General features: G+C 45.5%; 2 protein-coding genes across 2 annotated transcripts in view; one reads left to right on the top strand and one right to left on the bottom strand.

Moving 5' to 3' along the window:
- Aco2 (aconitase 2) overlaps window positions 1–6,757 on the bottom strand; it is a 38,375-nt gene extending 31,618 nt beyond the window's left edge. Inside the window, exon 1 of the mRNA XM_045152386.1 lies at window positions 6,642–6,757. Within this exon, the coding sequence (XP_045008321.1) occupies window positions 6,642–6,677 (36 nt within the window). The 5' untranslated portion in view covers window positions 6,678–6,757. The remainder of the gene's footprint in view (window positions 1–6,641) is intronic.
- Window positions 6,758–7,348: 591 nt separating this feature from the next.
- Phf5a (PHD finger protein 5A) lies at window positions 7,349–15,952 on the top strand. Its single transcript, XM_004650344.2, has 4 exons — window positions 7,349–7,533; window positions 7,989–8,012; window positions 9,917–10,083; window positions 15,293–15,952. The coding sequence occupies exons 1-4, from the start codon at window positions 7,482–7,484 to the stop codon at window positions 15,380–15,382; spliced, it is 333 nt and encodes a 110-aa protein (XP_004650401.1). The 5' UTR covers window positions 7,349–7,481; the 3' UTR covers window positions 15,383–15,952.

The following is a 15,952-nucleotide window of genomic DNA, read 5'->3' as shown; positions in this document are numbered from 1 at the left end:
AGTTTCTTTGCAGATAATTACTATCCTAGAATTTCATGCTAGAGATTGTGTGACTTCCCTCAGGTCTCATGGGAATACAAACTCCAGTATCTCAAGGCTAAAGTGACTAGATCTTTTTTTTTTTAATTAAAAAAAAATTATTTGGTTTTTTTGAGAGAGATCGAAAGAGGGAGGGAGGAAGGAAAGGGAGAGACACAGGGAAAGAGAGAATGGAAGCGCCAGGGCCTTCAGCCACTGCAAACAAACTCCAGACATGTGCACCACCTTGTGGATTTGGCTTATGTGGGTCCTGGGGAATTGAACCTGGGTCCTCTGACTTCACAGACAAATGCCTTAACTACTAAGCCGTCTCTCCAGCCCATTAATCTTAGTTACCATCTTTATAGTTAGATTTTTTTTTAAATGAAGATTAAAGCCAGAGCATATGGGGCTGGAGAGACTGCTTAGCAGTTAAAGCACTTGCCAGCGAAGCCAAAGGACCCACGCAAAGCCAGATGTACACTGTGATGCATGCATTTGGAATTTGTTTGCAGTTGCAAGGGATCCTGGGGTGCCAGTTCATTCCTCTTCCCCAGTCTGTGCTTGCAAATATATATGGAGAGTGGTGGTTTGATTCAGGTGTCCCCCATAAATGTAGGTGTTCTGAATGCTAGATTCCCAGCTAATGGAAATTTGGGAATTAATGTCCCCCGGAGGCAGTGTATTGTTGGGGGCGGGCTTATGGGCTTTATAGCCAGTTTCCCCTTGCCAGTGTTTGGCACTCTCCTGTTGCTATTGTCCACCTTATGTTGGCAAGGGGGTGATGTTCATCTTCTGCTCATGCCATCATTTTCCCTGCCATTGTGGAGCTTCCCCTTGAACCTATAAGCCAAAATAAACCTCTTTCCCACAAGCTGCTCTTAGTTGGGTGATTTTTTTTTTGGGGGGGGGGGTCCGAGGTAGGGTTTCACTCTAGTCCAGGCTGACCTGGAATTCATTATGTAGTCTCAGGGTGGCCTTGAACTATCGGTGATCTTCATACCTGTGCCTTCTGCGTGCAGGGATTAAAGGCATACGCCACCATGCCTGGTGGTTGGGTGATTTCTACCAGCAATGCGAACCTGACTGCAACAGTAAAGTGGTACCCAGGAGAGGGATTGCTGCTAGACAACTGACTGTGTGGCGTTGGTCTTTTGGAGCTGATTTTCAAGAGGAATAAGGAAAGATTTGAAACTTTGGCCTAAGAAACGCCTTGCAGTGCTGTAAGTACAGCTTAATGGACTATTCTGGTTAGACTATTCTGAAAGACCTGAATGTAGTAAGAACTACAGACTTTAAGGGTTGCCTGAAGAGGATGAGAAAGAGCTTTGCTTGGACTGGGCTAGCAGTTTGAATGGGAAGCTTGCTGTTATACCTGGGTCCTAAGAAGTTGTGCAGGGTTGCTTTGCGTAGAAATGAACTGGTGTGAGCAGAGGGATATGGCATGCAATAATGAAGTCTACACTGCTGCCTGTTCACCTGTAAATTGTTTGAGGGGCAACAACCATTGAGATTGGGCCAGCTGACCTGCACCGGGGCAACAGGAAGAATGTAGACTCTTTTGAAGGGGCCTGAGTGCTCAAGGAATGTCCTGTTGTTTCAAAGTCTGCTTTATTCCCCCCTGGATTAACAAACTGGCACCCTACCTGGTATTGTGGAGTATAAGAAATGCAGGAAAGGGAGGGTCATTGAGTTCGCAACATGGTCTTGTGTCTTGGAAATGGCCATGAACAGTGTGTAGCAGGTTTGCTGGATGCCTGCATGGAGACTTGATGGAGCCTTGAGGATGAACCATGGATTCCAGTGGAGATCCCAGGAAAACAAGATGACTCCCAAGGAAAGCTGCCGACCCTGGATGAAGTTTTCCAGGACTGTGAGTAGCCTAGGTGGACGGTGAAACTGGAACGCCAGCAACTTTGCTGGTTAGAATTATCGGACTTGAAGATGTGTCACCAGCTAGTGTTGTTGGACTTGAAGCTACAAAGTTTGTTTGCCCTGGTTGTTTTAAATCTTGTATTAGGTGAATACTTCTTAGCTATGCCCAATGCCATCTTTTGCAGTGTGAATATTTATTCTGTGCCATTATGGTTTTTTTGAGGTTATTATTTTTGGTATTATGGCTCAGTTAAAAGACCTTAGATTATCAGGATGTATGAATATCATTGGAATTGATAAAAACTATGGGGTCTTTTAAAGTTGGATGAATGCATTGCATTTTATATCAAGTATGGTTATCAGTTTATGGGGTCCAGAGGCAGAAAGTGGTGGTTTGATTCAAGCGTCCCCCATAAACTCAGGTGTTTTGGATGCTAGATTCCTAGCTGATGGAGATTTGGGAATTAATGCCTCCCAGAGGCAGTGTATTGTTGCAGGCAGGCTTATGGATATTATAGCCAGTTTCCCCTTGCCAGTGGTTAGCATACTCTCCTGTTACTATTGTCCACCTTATGTTGGCCAGGGGTGATGTCCACCCTTTGCTCATGCTATCATTTTTCCTGCCATTGTGAAGCTTCCCCTTGAGCATATAAACCAAAATAAACCTCTTTTTCCCACAAGCTGTTCTTGTTTGGGTGATTTCTACCAGCAATGCGAACCTAACTGCAACATATGTATAAATTTTTTAAAATATTTTATTTTTATTTACTTATTTGAGAGAGAAAGAGAGAGAGAGAATGTGCCATCTTGTGCATCTGGCTTCATGGGTCCTGGGGAATCGAACCTAGGTACTTGGCTTTGCAGGTAAGTGCCTTAACCACTAAGCCATAGCTCTCCAACCCCCCCTTTTTCCTTTTTCTTTTTTTGGTTTTTCAAAGTAGGGTCTCACTGTAGCCCAGGTTGACCTGGAATTCACTATGTAGTCTCAGGCTAGCCTCGAACTCACGGCAATCCTCCTACCTCTGTCTCCGGAGTACTGGGATTAAAGGCGTGTAACACCACACCGACCACATAAAATCTTTCTTAAAAAACACTATGAAAAAGAAAAAAATAAAAATAAAAAACACCATGCACTGGCTGGAGAGACGGCTTAGCAGTTAAGGTGTTTGCCTGCAAAATCAAAGGACCTTGGTCCAATTCCCCAGAACCCATGTAAGCCAGATGCACAAGGTGGGGCATGCACCTGGATTACATCTGCAATGGCTGGAGGCTCTTGCCCACCCATTCTCGCTCTCTCTTTCTGTATCTCTCTCTCTCTTACTCTCAAAACATAAAATATTTTTTTTTAAAGTATGCATTGAACTTGGCACTATTCTTGGGTTATGGAGCCCAAGAATCTTGATTATGAAGCCAATGGTGTCTTGGTTCAACGATAAGTCTTCATGCCAAAGGGAAGCAGTACAGTGCCAGTTGCCAACCCTCAGAATAAGAAACGTGGAGAACCAGGGTTGGAGAGATGGTTTAGTGGGTAAGGTGGTTGCCTACAAAGCCTAAGGATCCAGGTTTGATTCCCAAGTACCCATGTAAGCCAGATATACAAGGTAGCACATGTAACTGGAGTTCATCCACAGTGGCTGAAGGCCCTATTGCCCCCATTTTCATTCTCTCTCAAATAATTAAAAGTAAAAGTGAGGCAAGCACAAGGTTGCATAAGCCCACTGTGAAGTGAAGTGGCTGAGGCTCTGGTGTACCAATTCTCTCTCTCTCTCTCTAAAATAAAATAACTATAAAAATAAATTTAAAAAAATTAAGCAGGCCCGGAGAGATAGAGTAATTTGCTAAAGGTCACAGCCATTCAGTAATAAAGCCAGAATTCAAGGCTGGAGAGATGGCTTAGCAGTTAAGGCACTTGACTGCGAAGCCTAAGGACCCAGATTCAATTCTCCAGGTCCCACATAAGCCAAATGCACAAGGTGGCGCATGCGTCTGGAGTTCATTTGCAGAGGCTAAAGGCCCTGCTGTGCCATTCTCACTCTCTCTCTCTCCCTCCATCTATCTCTAATAAATAAAATCTTAAAAAAAAAAAAAAAGAGTCAGAATTCAAACCAGAGCAGTCTGATGCCTAAGGCCTTCAAGGTATTATCTGTTGCTGTATTTCCTGTCTAATTCTATTTCTTCATCTATATAACAGTGCTCATAGTTCTGCCTTATCCCATGATCATGAGCTATTACTGGTACACAGTATGGGATTTTTTTTTTTTTTTTTTTTTTTTTTTTAGTGGCAGTGTAAAGCCATCACTCTATCATCTTCCTTGACCTCTGGTTCAGAGTAGAAGGCACGTATTTTACCTGAGGGGCTATGTTAGAATACAATGGACACTCCAGGAGAACAGAGATTGCCTCCTTCTTACTAATATTCCTACTGGGCATGGGAGTACATGCTTGCAATCCCCACACTCAGGAGGCTGAAGCAGAAGGATCACAAGATGGAGACCAGCCTGAGCAACACAGTGAGACCAGGTCTCCAAAACAAACAAACAAACGAAAAAAACATGGGCTGCAGGGATAGCTTAAAAAAAGCTAAAGGACCCAGGTTTAATTCCCCAGGATCCACATAAGCCCGATGTACAAGGTGGCACATGCATCTGGAGTTAGTTTGCAGCAAGTGAAGGCCCTAGCACGCCCACTCTGTCTCTGTCTGCCTCTCTCTTTCTCTCAAATATAAATAAAAATAAAATATAAAGAAAATGCTTTAAAAAACCCCCACAGGGCTGGGGAGATGGCTTAGCGGTTAAGCGCTTGCCTGTGAAGCCTAAGGACCCCGGTTCGATTCCCCAGGGCCCACGTTAGCCAGATGCACAAGGGGCGCACATGTCTGGAATTCATTTGCAGTGGCTGGCAGCCCTGGCATGCCCATTCTCTGTTTGTCACTCTCAAATAAGTAAAATGAACAAGTAACCAGTAGGTACTGAGAAAATACATACAGAAGTAGAAATTGACTACAAGGTTAGGTCTACTAAGGTAGGTAACTGTCACTTCTGCAAAGCACAAAGGAGGTCAACAAAAGTTGTTCTCAGAGGACCGGATGAGCATGACTTAAAAGACCCTGGCTATTTGGAGGCATGTGACAAGCAAAGTGCATATAATACTGTTCATTCATGTCAGCTGAATGAAGACAGGAAACCTGAACTTCAATCCTGATTCTTTCACTGGCATTCACCCATGCTCTCAAGGTTTTGGATTCACTAAGTGTAAAAGAGGAGGTTGGACTATATGGTTGTAAACACATTCTACTGCCTCATCACTTTGTAGCATTTGTCTAATAATGATCACCTCCCATTGACAGATAACAGATACAGGAAGCTTCATGCTCAAGGTCACAGGATCAGGACAGAAGATGAACTACAGCCCAGATCTCTTTCTCCTACTTTCCAAGATCCAAGTGTGACATTATTCAAAGTCATTTATCTGTCAAGTAATCTTGCCTGATTCCATTAAATCACAGGACAAATAGGAATGGGAGGGGGAGGGAAAAAACTACCCGTATGCCTCTATGACTACCTAAATCAAATGACCTGAAGAGCTAATTAAGCTGTAAATCTTTTGCTTTTACCCAAAATACAATGTGACTGAAAATAACTTCAAGTAATATGCTTCTTGACAGTAAAGCAAATAACTTCTTTACTAATTCTATATTCAAAAAGTTGATACCTGAACTAAGAGGAGACACAAGGAAAATCATAAAAGGCTGGTAGAAAATGTTCATTTTATTGCTTCATGATTATTAACAAAATATGCATATGTTAAATTTACTAACACCTTTGTAGGGTTGTCAAGTTAGGAGTGGGCAAAAAAAAAAAGATAGTCAAAGTCAACTTTCTAAGTGGCTTATAAACAGGAGTCAAGGTCAAACTGTAGGGTCTTCTTACCCTCCCATCAAGTACTTGAAAAGCAACTGAGTTTGAGCCCAAAATACTTCATTGTGTGTGACAGATACAAACGAAAGCTCGGGGAGGGAGGAGGAGGAGAACAGAGAGTTCTCCTTGAAAGCCTGAACTTTCATCCACCTTCTTGCAATTTTACCACCTGTCAAATGGGAAATGTCATCTGACACCTATCTCAGCAAATGAACACATGACTCAAATAACACATCTAAACACTCTTGAGATCGGTTTGAAGACTACTGTCTATGACTACTTATTACATTGGGCCCAGAAGAACGCTCTCCCCCTTCTCGTGCCTATGTTCCCTGGGGTCCTCAGAGGGTGGCATCGGGGACAATTCTGCAGGCTCCAGGCGTGACAAAACCGCAGATGCACCTGGCTGTCAAGTCCCTGTCGCCGAGAGGTTAGCGTGGGCTTCAGGCTCAGGGCCTGGAGAAACCCACAACCACTGCGCCCACAGTCACCTTGTCCTCACCTTGAGGGACAGAAAGCCACCGTGAGCGAGCGAGGCCTGCAGCCTTCAGAAAAGAAGGTGTCTGCACGCTTGGCACGGCCGCCGCGGTCTTAGCCCTAGGCTTCTCGCGGGGCGGGGGCGGGCACGGGGCGCTGCCTGTGCCCGGGACGCCTTGACCTAGGGCACCGCGGGCGCGGGCGAGACGCCCGGGCGGCCTGCGGCCGGGACTGGAGCTGGCGAAGTCGGGCCGAGGACGAGCCGGCCCGCCGAGCCAAGGCCTCGCCTACAGCCCCAGGCAAGGACCGAGGCACCCCGCCCCCGCGATCCCAGACGGCCCCGAGCGCGCTCACCTGCAGTCGGGTCACCAGCAAGCTGTAAGGCGCCATTTTGTGCACTGACAAAGATGAGGTCGCGTGGAGATGACGTCCCACGCGGCGCCTTTAAGGCCTCGGGCTCGGGGCGTGGCTGGGGCGTGGCGGCGCGTCACGGCAAAGGTGGGGCCCTGGCGGCCGGCCCGGGCGCGGAGAGGACGCGGCGGGGCGGTGCGCTGAGGGACGCCGAGGGCGAGGAGTTCGGGCCTGTCTTTAACACTTAGGGATGGCTGAGTGAGGAGTTCAAGGTCATCCTCAGCTACACGGCGAGTTTGAGTCCTGTTCGGGATCCGTGAGTTCCCCAAAATAAAACCAACGGTAAAAACACTCGATGCAAGCCGGGCGTGATGGCGCACGCCTTTAATCCCAACACTTGAGGTAGGAGGATCGCCGTGAGTTCGAGGCCCCCCCATGAGACTGCATATCGGATTCGAGGTCAGCCTGAGCCCGAGTGAAACCCTACCTCGAAACAAAAAAAAAAAAACACTATGGAAGCACGCGTGAGGCCCTGGGTTCAAGTATCAACACACACACACAAAAAGCTACCTGTACACTCTTTCAGAGCGAACTGCTGTAATCTATGGGTCCAAATCTGGGAGATTTAAAAAAGTTTTTTGGAAAGACTTTGAAGCTAGGGATCCGGGTATGCAGAGGCGCTACGGAAACTCTCGCGAGAACGAGCGAGATTTGCAACGCCGAGGGTAGACGTTGATGAAAAGCTTTGAGGACCAATCACAGCGACGCGGAGGTGGGAGCAACGGAAGTGAAAGGTCGAGCGGAAGTTCCCGGGGCTTCCGGTAGCCGGCTTGGGAAGGCGTTATGGCAAAACACCATCCGGATTTGATCTTCTGCCGCAAGCAGGCTGGCGTTGGTGAGCTGGTGTCCTGCCCCGGGCTGTCTGTGGGTGCGACGTTGGAGGCTGGGGAGACTCGGGGTTCGCACCTCCTCCTGAGGCTGAGACGTTTCGCGTCTCCGGGTCCGCGGGAACCTCGGGGCGCGCGGGCCTGCGGCCTCTGGTGAAAGAGGGCGGGGACTTGGCGCTGGCGGGAGCGTCGGGGTCTGGCCTGGGAAACCTGTGATTGCCCCCGGCTTGGGAGGGGTTTCGGGAGGAGAGTGGGCCGGGAGGTTGAGGCAAGGGGATTGCCGCGAGTTCTAGTCCCGCTCCGGGACACACCGTGAGATTGTGTCACGAGAGAGAGAGAGAGAAAAGCAGGACAAAACGGCCTTCCTGCATTTCCTAACAGCTTGGAAGATGAATTTACTCCCTTCGTCACAGCCTTTATTCTAATTGTATTTTTTTTTTTTTGGCCGTCTTTGATCTTGCAGCTATCGGAAGATTGTGTGAAAAATGTGAGTGGAATGCACCTTCCTCTCATACCCCATCCCTCCCGCTCAGTGTCTTGAGGGCCAATAGACGGTTATCTCCAGAGGTAACACAAAGGCTTGGAAGCATGTGAAAACTGAATGCCAGGCTGCAACCAAAGGCTCCTTCCTTATCCCTGCTTCAACTTAAATATTTTAGACACAATATATTTAGTTTTGTTTTGTTTTCTGGTTTTTCAAAGGTAGGGTCTCTAGCTCAGACTGACCTGGAATTCAGTATGTAGTCTCAGGGTGGCCTCGAACCCACTGCAATCCTCCTACCTCTGCCTCTGGATTGCTGGGATTAAAGGCGTGCACCACCACGCCCGGCTCTATATTTAGACTGAGAAAATTTCTACCTTTGAACAGTAAGAATTAGCAGAATAGCACAACCCCCCCCCCCATACTGGTTAAAGCGTGCAGTTTTTTAAATTTATTTCTTTGTGATAGAGAAAGAGAGCACGGGTGCCCATGAGGGCCTCTTGGCGCTGCAAAGGAACTCCAGACACATGCACCACTTTGTGCATCTGGTTTTTTTTAATTATTATTAGCATTTTCCATGATTACAAAAAAAATCCCATGGTAATTCCCTCGCTCCCCCCCACACTTTCCCCTTTGAAATTCCATTCTCCATCATATTACCTTCCCATCACAATCATTGTACTTACATATATACAGTATTGTGCATCTGGTTTTATGAGGGTTCTAGGGAATCAGACACTAGCCACCAGGCATTACAGTCAAGCTCCTTTAACCACTTAGTTATTTGCAAGCAGAGAGCTAGAAGAGGACCTCCAGCTGCTGCAAGTGAACTCCAGATACATGCACCACTTACTTTGTGCATTTGGCTTTACATGGGTACTGGGGAATCGAACTCAGGTTGTTAGGCTTTTCAGGAAAGCTCCTTAACTGCTGAGCCTCTCCCCACCCCTGTAATTTGTTCTTTTTATTAGAAGAGAGGGCTAAGAAAAAAATGGTTCAGCAGTTAAGGAGCTTGCCTGTAAAGCCTGATGACCCAGGTTCAATTCCCCAGTACCCATGTAAGACTAACTGCAAAATGGCTCATGTATCTGGAGTTCCTTTGCAGCAGAAAAAGGCCCTGGTGTGCCCATCCTCCCTGCAAATAAATAAATTTTACAAAGGAGACTGATAATATATTTCACAATAGTAAGAGAACATCCCCATTCTCTCTCCCTTTATCTGCTCTTCCCCCTGGCTTTCTTTCAAATAAAATGTATATATTAAGATTTTTTTTAAATTTGAGAGCAACAGAGAAGGAGGCAGAAAGAGAGACAATGTGTACACCAGGGTCTCTGGCCACTGCAAACAAACCAGATGCATGCCCACCTTCTGCATCTGGCTTGCATAGGTCCTGGGGAATCGAGCCTCGAACCAGGGTCATTAGGCTTCACAGGCAAGCGGTTAACCACTAAGCCATCTCTCCAGCCCAAAATGTATATATATTTTTAATTTGGGCTGAAGAGATGGCTTAGCCATTAAGGCACTTACCTGCGAAGCCTAAGGACCTAGGTTCAATTCTCCAGTAACCATGTAAGCCAGATGCACATACTGTCAAATGAGTCTGGAGTTCATCTGCAGTGGCTAGAGTCCTTGATGTGTCCATTTTCCCTCTATCTGCCTCCCTGCCCCCTCCCAAAAAAAAAAAAAAAAAAGGCTGGGTGTAGAGGCGCATGCCTTTAATCCCAGCACTGGGAAGGCAGAGGTAGGATTGCCATGAGTTCGAGCCACCCTGAGACTGCTTAGTGAATTCCAGGTCAGCTTGAAAAGAGACCCTACCTCGAAAAACCAAAAAAAAAGAGAAGGTCAAGGCTTTTGAAGAAGTACTTGGTAGTGAACATAACTCCATTCTCTCACTTTTTTATTTCTTTTAGGTGATGGCAAATGTGTGATCTGTGACTCCTATGTGCGGCCCTGCACCCTGGTGCGCATATGTGATGAGTGTAACTATGGATCTTACCAGGGCCGCTGTGTGATCTGTGGTGGCCCTGGAGTCTCAGATGCCTATTATTGTAAAGAGTGCACCATTCAGGAGAAGGACGTGAGTCTGAGCTTTCCAACTGACCTTTCCTCCTTTCCTTTTGTACCTCTTTGTGATCCATGGCCATTGTGGAGGTGGCAGTGTTCAGCTAATTACCTAGGCTGCAATTCCTTCAAGCTTGTCAGCCAAACTGGGTGTAGTCCTGTATAAGGCAGATATTCTCTAGCAAGGGCAAAGTGTAGGAGAAGCAGATCTTTGTCAGTATTGACCTCCCTCTCACCTTTGATGTCTCATGTGATTATTCTTGTTCAGAAATGACATCCTGTTTTCTGTAAGTTTAAGCAATACTTTCATGTTTTCCCCCTCTCTCCCTCCTCCTCTTTTTGGTTTTTCAAGGTAGGGTTTCACTGTATCTCAGGCTGTCCTGGAATTAATTATGTAGTCTCAGGATGGCCTTAAACTCACGGCAGTCCTCCTACCTCTGCCTCCCTAGTTCTGTCATTAAAGGCGTGTGCCACCTTGCCCTGCTTGGCTTCCTGTTTTCTCTTTTTTTTTTTTTTTTTTTGTTTTTCGAGGTAAGGTCTCACTCTGGCTCAGGCTGACCTGGAATTCACTATGTAGTCTCAGGGTGGCCTCGAACTCATGGCGATCCTCCTACCTCTGCCTCCCGAGTGCTGGGATTAAAGGCGTGCGCCACCACGCCCGGCTCTGTTTTCTCTTTTTGAGGGTTTTTTTTTTAAAAAAATTTTGGTTCATTTTTATTTATTTGAGAGTGACAGAGAGAGAGAGAGAGAGAGAGAGAATGGGCACGCCAGGGCTTCCAGCCACTGCAAACGAACTCCATATGCATGCGCCCCCTTGTCCATCTGGCTAACGTGCGTCCTGGGGAATTGAGCCTCAAACTGGGGTCCTTAGGCTTCATAGGCAAGCGCTTAACTGCTAAGCCATCTCTCCAGCCCTCTGAGGTTTTTTGTTGTTGTATTTCTTTTTGTTTGTTTCCTGAGGCAAGGTCTTACTGTATAGCCCAGTCTGGCCAGGTAATCATTGTATTCCAGGGCAATCTCAAATTCATGTCATTCCTCCTGTCTGAGCCTCCCAAGTCCTGAGTCTACTATCATAAAGGTCATTTTAGGTGAATTTGGTGGCGAAATTGAATTGGAGACATTTCAAGTTGATTGCAACACTAAGTGGTTAAGGAATGCTGATATGGGCTATGAAAATGAGAAGCCTAAGCTGGGCATGGTGGCACATGCCTTTAATTCCAGCACTTGGGAGGCAGAAGTACGGGTGGATCGCTGTGAGTTCAAGGCCAGCCTGAGACTACATAGTGAATTTCAGGTCAGCCTGCGATAGAATGAGACCCTACCTTAAAAAAAGAAAAAGAAGGAAGGAGAGAGAGAGGGAAAAAAAAGAGAAAGGAGATTTTATTTTATTTATTTGACAGTGACAGAGAAAGAGCAGATAGAGAGAATGGGCACACCAGGGACTCCTGCCACTCAAACAAACTCCAGACATGTGTGTCCCCTTGCGCATCTGGCTAATGTGGGTCCTTAACCTTCACAGGCAAGTGCTTAACCGCTAAGCCATCTCTCCACCCTGAGAAAGGAGATCTTAGATTTTAGAAAACAATGATAGCTTGAACAGTCTTCCTTCATAAACTGTGATTTCCATTTTCTTTACCAGTCAGATTCTGCTTTCTATAGGTATTCCTGTGGTTGTTCCCTCTTTAGTGGAGGGACTTGGTTCATGGATTTGTCCCTCCTTTTTTAGGTCTTGGTAACAGTGTCTGACTTGTAGAAGCACAGTACAGCAGTTTTTGTGCTGCCCATAAATTATTCCTAGGAGCCCCCTCCCATACGTAAACATTGGGTTCTCCTTCAGAGTAGGTAGGTATTGATAATTGAAGTGTGAGTATTGAAGAGAAGGGACACGAGTTAAGCTAGCTAAAACCCCATTTAAGTACAGCGCTTTCTTGGACTTTTACAGTTACAGCTAGAGTTTACATCTGACATAAGCTTGCAACCAGAGAACACTTAATAAACACTACTTGCTGTCTGGCTTGTCTACATGTGATATGTGTGTGACCTGATACCTGTGAATTCTTGTGTCATATTCTGCCCCTGAGGATTATTCTCCACATCGCTTTGCCTACTTATCATACAGGAATGTTCTGAGGATATTTGAGATCTAGCTCACGTTTACTCAGCACTAGTTTCCAAGGAACACAAAGCAGTCTAGTGACATGATCCAGCCTCTCATCCTTACAGATAGATCATCATGTAGATTAAGTGCAAGTGCTTTTTCCTATGCAGAAATCTTCCTGCAACAAAACCCACCCCTGTTATTGTTCTCCTCTTCCTGCAACTTTCATAATTTATAAGGTAATTAAGACAATAAACTAAAATGGGTGTCCTTGTAAATAGTTTTTCAAAGCCTTAAAATAACCACCATTTAAGAGCTGCACATGGTGGCGTATGTCTTTAAAAAAAAAGCTGGGCTGGAGAAACAGCTTAGAGGTTAAGGCACTTGCTTGTGAAGCCTAAGGAACTGGGCGCAACTCCCTAGTATCCACGTAAGCCAGATGCACAAGGTGGCCCATGCTTCTGGAGTTTATTTGCAGTGGCTGGAGGCCCTGGTGTGCCCATTCTTTCTATCTGCCTCTTCCTCTTTCTTTCAAATAAATAAATAAAATGCATATTTTTTTAAAAGAAAGCTACCAGATCTAGGTATGTTGGCACACACCTTTAATCCTAGCACTTGGGTGGCAGAGGTAAGAGGATTGCCATGAATTCAAGGCCACTCTGAGAATACATACTGAATTGCTGTCTTGCTGTGGGTCTATAATAGAAAATGCTGAAAAACACCAAGTGAAGAAAGAAATAACCCCTTTGAACTAGCTCCAGCTATTCTTGTTTTCTGAACTGGGGATTGAACCCAAATTCTAGCCATGTGAAGTTCTGTCTCTCTTTTTTTTTTCCTCTTTTTCATCTTGTCACACCACCAGTTGATGTAAACAGCACATGCTGCTGCTTCACCCAGACCTTCTTGACAGCTCAGTGGGTCGTTAACAAAAGGCCCACCCACAGTGCTTTTAAGCGAGAGAGGAAAGGCCAGTGGTCTGGTGGCACTCCCAGCACTCTGGGAGGCAGAGGTAGGAGGATTGCCATGAGTTCGAGGCCACCCTGAGACTACTGAATTGCAGGTCAGCCTGGGCCAGACTGAGACCCTACCTCGAAAAACAAAAAAAGGGGAGAGGAGTTATAGCTTTAAAAAGGTTCCTGGAGGCCTGGAGAAATGGTTAAGGCACTTGCCTACAAAGCCAAAGGACCTAGGTTCAATTCCCCAATACCCATGTCAGCCAGATGCACAATGTGGCCCACATGTCTGGAATTCATTTGCAGTGGCTGGAGGCCCTGATGTGCCCATATTCTCTCTCTCTCTCTTCCTGTCTCTCAAATGAATAAATAAATAAATGAGAATGAGAAGATTGATCATAACAGTTTCTACCTTATACAGCTATGATAAAGATAAAAGTAAATACATATAGTGCCCCATTTGTGATGGCTTGATTTACAACTTTCCACTTTAAGATGAAGATGGTACTAAAGGAGTTGGGCATGGTGGCAGTTACTAAGGAGCCTGAGGTTGGAGGCAAATGCCTTAAATGCTAAGCCATCTCTTCAGCCTGTTATTTTATTTTTTGATAGTTTATTTATTTTGAAGCAGAGACAGAGAGTGGGTATGCCTGGGCCTTCAGCTACTACAAACAACTCCAGATGCATGTGCCACTTGGTGTATCTGGCTTTACACAGATTCTGGGGAATTGAATCCAGGTTGTAAGGCTTTTGTAGTCCTCCTACCTGATACTCCCAAGAGCTGAGATTAAGGACATGCACCAACCTGCTTCACCCAGCTTTAAGTCTAGATTACATCCTTCTTGAATTTGCACTGTGAGTCATTGGGGGGAGGCTTGCTCCCTTATTATGTCACACTCTATAGGTAGGAATCCTCTGTACAATACATGGTACATGGTTTTATAGGAAATGATACCATGCTAAACATTGACTTTGTGGTCTCATTTAAAAATTAAAAACCAGGGTTGGAGAGATTCCTCAATAGTTAAGGAGTTTGCCTGCAAAGCCTAAGGACCCAGGTTCGATTCCCCAGGACCCATGTCAGACAAGATGCACAGGGTGGCATTTTCCGTGGCTAGAGGCCCTGGCATGCCCATTTTCTCTCTCTGTTTATCCGTTTCTGTCACTCTCAAATAAATATATATATTTTAAATAAATATATATATATATTTTTAATTGTAAAACAGCTGGACATGGAGGATTGTTGTGAGGTCAAATCCAGCCTGATACTATGTAGTGAATTCTAGGTCAGCCTGAGCTAGAGTGAGACCCTACCAGGAAAAAAAAAACATTAAAACAATGTTGCCAAACCTGTATGTATATGTTCCTTCCACCTTTTTAAAAAATATATTTTATTTTCATTTATTATTTATTTGACAGAGAAAAAGAGAGTGGGCGTGTTAAGGCCTCCAGCCGCTGCAAAGAACTTCAGATGCATGCGCCCCCTTGTGCAGCTGGCTAATGTGGGTCCTGGGGAATTGAACCTGGGTCCTTAGTGGCTTTGCAGGCAAATGCCTTAACCACTAAGCCATCCCTCCAGCCCTCTTCCACCTTTTTTTGATGAAGTTTCACTGAAGTTGGGCTCACCACTTCAGCTGGACTAACTAGCCAGTTTACCCTAGGAATCTTCCTGTCTGTCTCCCCAGTACTGAGCTTGGAATTTTACATGGAAACTGAGGATCCGAACTCAGGTTCTCATATTACATGGCAAGCACTTACCCACTGAACCATCTCCCCAGGCCCCTCTGTCTAATAAATTCCTAATGGATCAAATAAAATAAAGATCAAGAAACCATTAATCCAAAAGCTATAAAATGATCTTTGAAAATTCCTGGGAGTTAGGGGGAGAGAAAATGTTGATTGGTCTGACACACACTCCCTATTAAGGTAAGGTGTTTGGATGCCTTGCCAGCCACTTGGGGGGGGGTTGGGGGGGTGCTGGGGATTGAGCCCAAAAGGCTGTGTGCATAGACAAGCACTGGTGCAAAGTTATATCATATCACCAGCACTGTTGCAGTCTTTGAATACTAAGGTGAAGAGTTGAGCTACTGTTCCTCCTGTGTCTAAGGTTTTAGTCTTCAGTCGCTCTTGACTCAATCCCAACAATTTACCGAATTCTCCATTCTGTTTTCCAGAGAGATGGTTGCCCAAAGATTGTCAATTTGGGGAGCTCCAAGACAGATCTGTTCTATGAACGCAAAAAATACGGCTTCAAGAAGAGGTGATTGATGGGAGGCTCCTTTCTCCTGCCATCAAGCTGCTGCAGCTGCCAGAAAAAAACGCCTACTACTACCAGCAGAAAGGGAGCCGAGCCTGGAGAGTTACCAGAAGCTCCTGCTCCTGCATTGGCCCCTTGCCACCCTTTTTTTCCCTCGTCCAGGTGGGTGGGGATCGAAAAGGATTCTTCGTAAAGCACTCTGGCCGACTGTTCCAAGAAAAACTGATAGCTTAGTTCCTAATTTGTTTTTGAATTTGAGAAGCAAGACTCTGCTGTTCACATTAATATGTTCTTTCTATACCAAGAGCTTAACAGAAATAATATCCTTCCAGCCTTCTGTCTGAGTTGTTGACTGTGATGCCATCCCCAGCGAAAAGTGTGTCCTTGCAGCAGCTCTGATGGCAGTTGTCCTCAATGACCCTCTGGCAGGGAGCCACCAGAACGATAAACGTGATGTGAATATGTAGTCTTAAAAAGCTTGCCAGATGGTGCAGGGTTCATGTTCTTTCCCTTCGAGAAATTGGAAACTTTCTGTTGTTGCTATTGTTTTAATAAAGTTGGTGTTTATTTTCTGGTA

This window comes from Jaculus jaculus, chromosome 6, assembly GCF_020740685.1.
Source record: "Jaculus jaculus isolate mJacJac1 chromosome 6, mJacJac1.mat.Y.cur, whole genome shotgun sequence".
Classification (NCBI taxonomy): domain Eukaryota; kingdom Metazoa; phylum Chordata; class Mammalia; order Rodentia; family Dipodidae; genus Jaculus; species Jaculus jaculus.
Note: the sequence above shows the minus strand (reverse complement) of the source record. Positions and strands in the feature narration are given on the sequence as shown.

Excerpts from the sequence above, each read along its gene's own strand:
- Phf5a (XM_004650344.2), top strand. The coding sequence starts at position 7,482 with ATGGCAAAACACCATCCGGATTTGATCTTCTGCCGCAAGCAGGCTGGC. Across the intron at positions 8,013-9,916 it reads CGGAAGATTGTGTGAAAAAT|GTGATGGCAAATGTGTGATC; the intron begins GTGAGTGGAATG and ends TATTTCTTTTAG. Across the intron at positions 10,084-15,292 it reads GCACCATTCAGGAGAAGGAC|AGAGATGGTTGCCCAAAGAT; the intron begins GTGAGTCTGAGC and ends TCTGTTTTCCAG.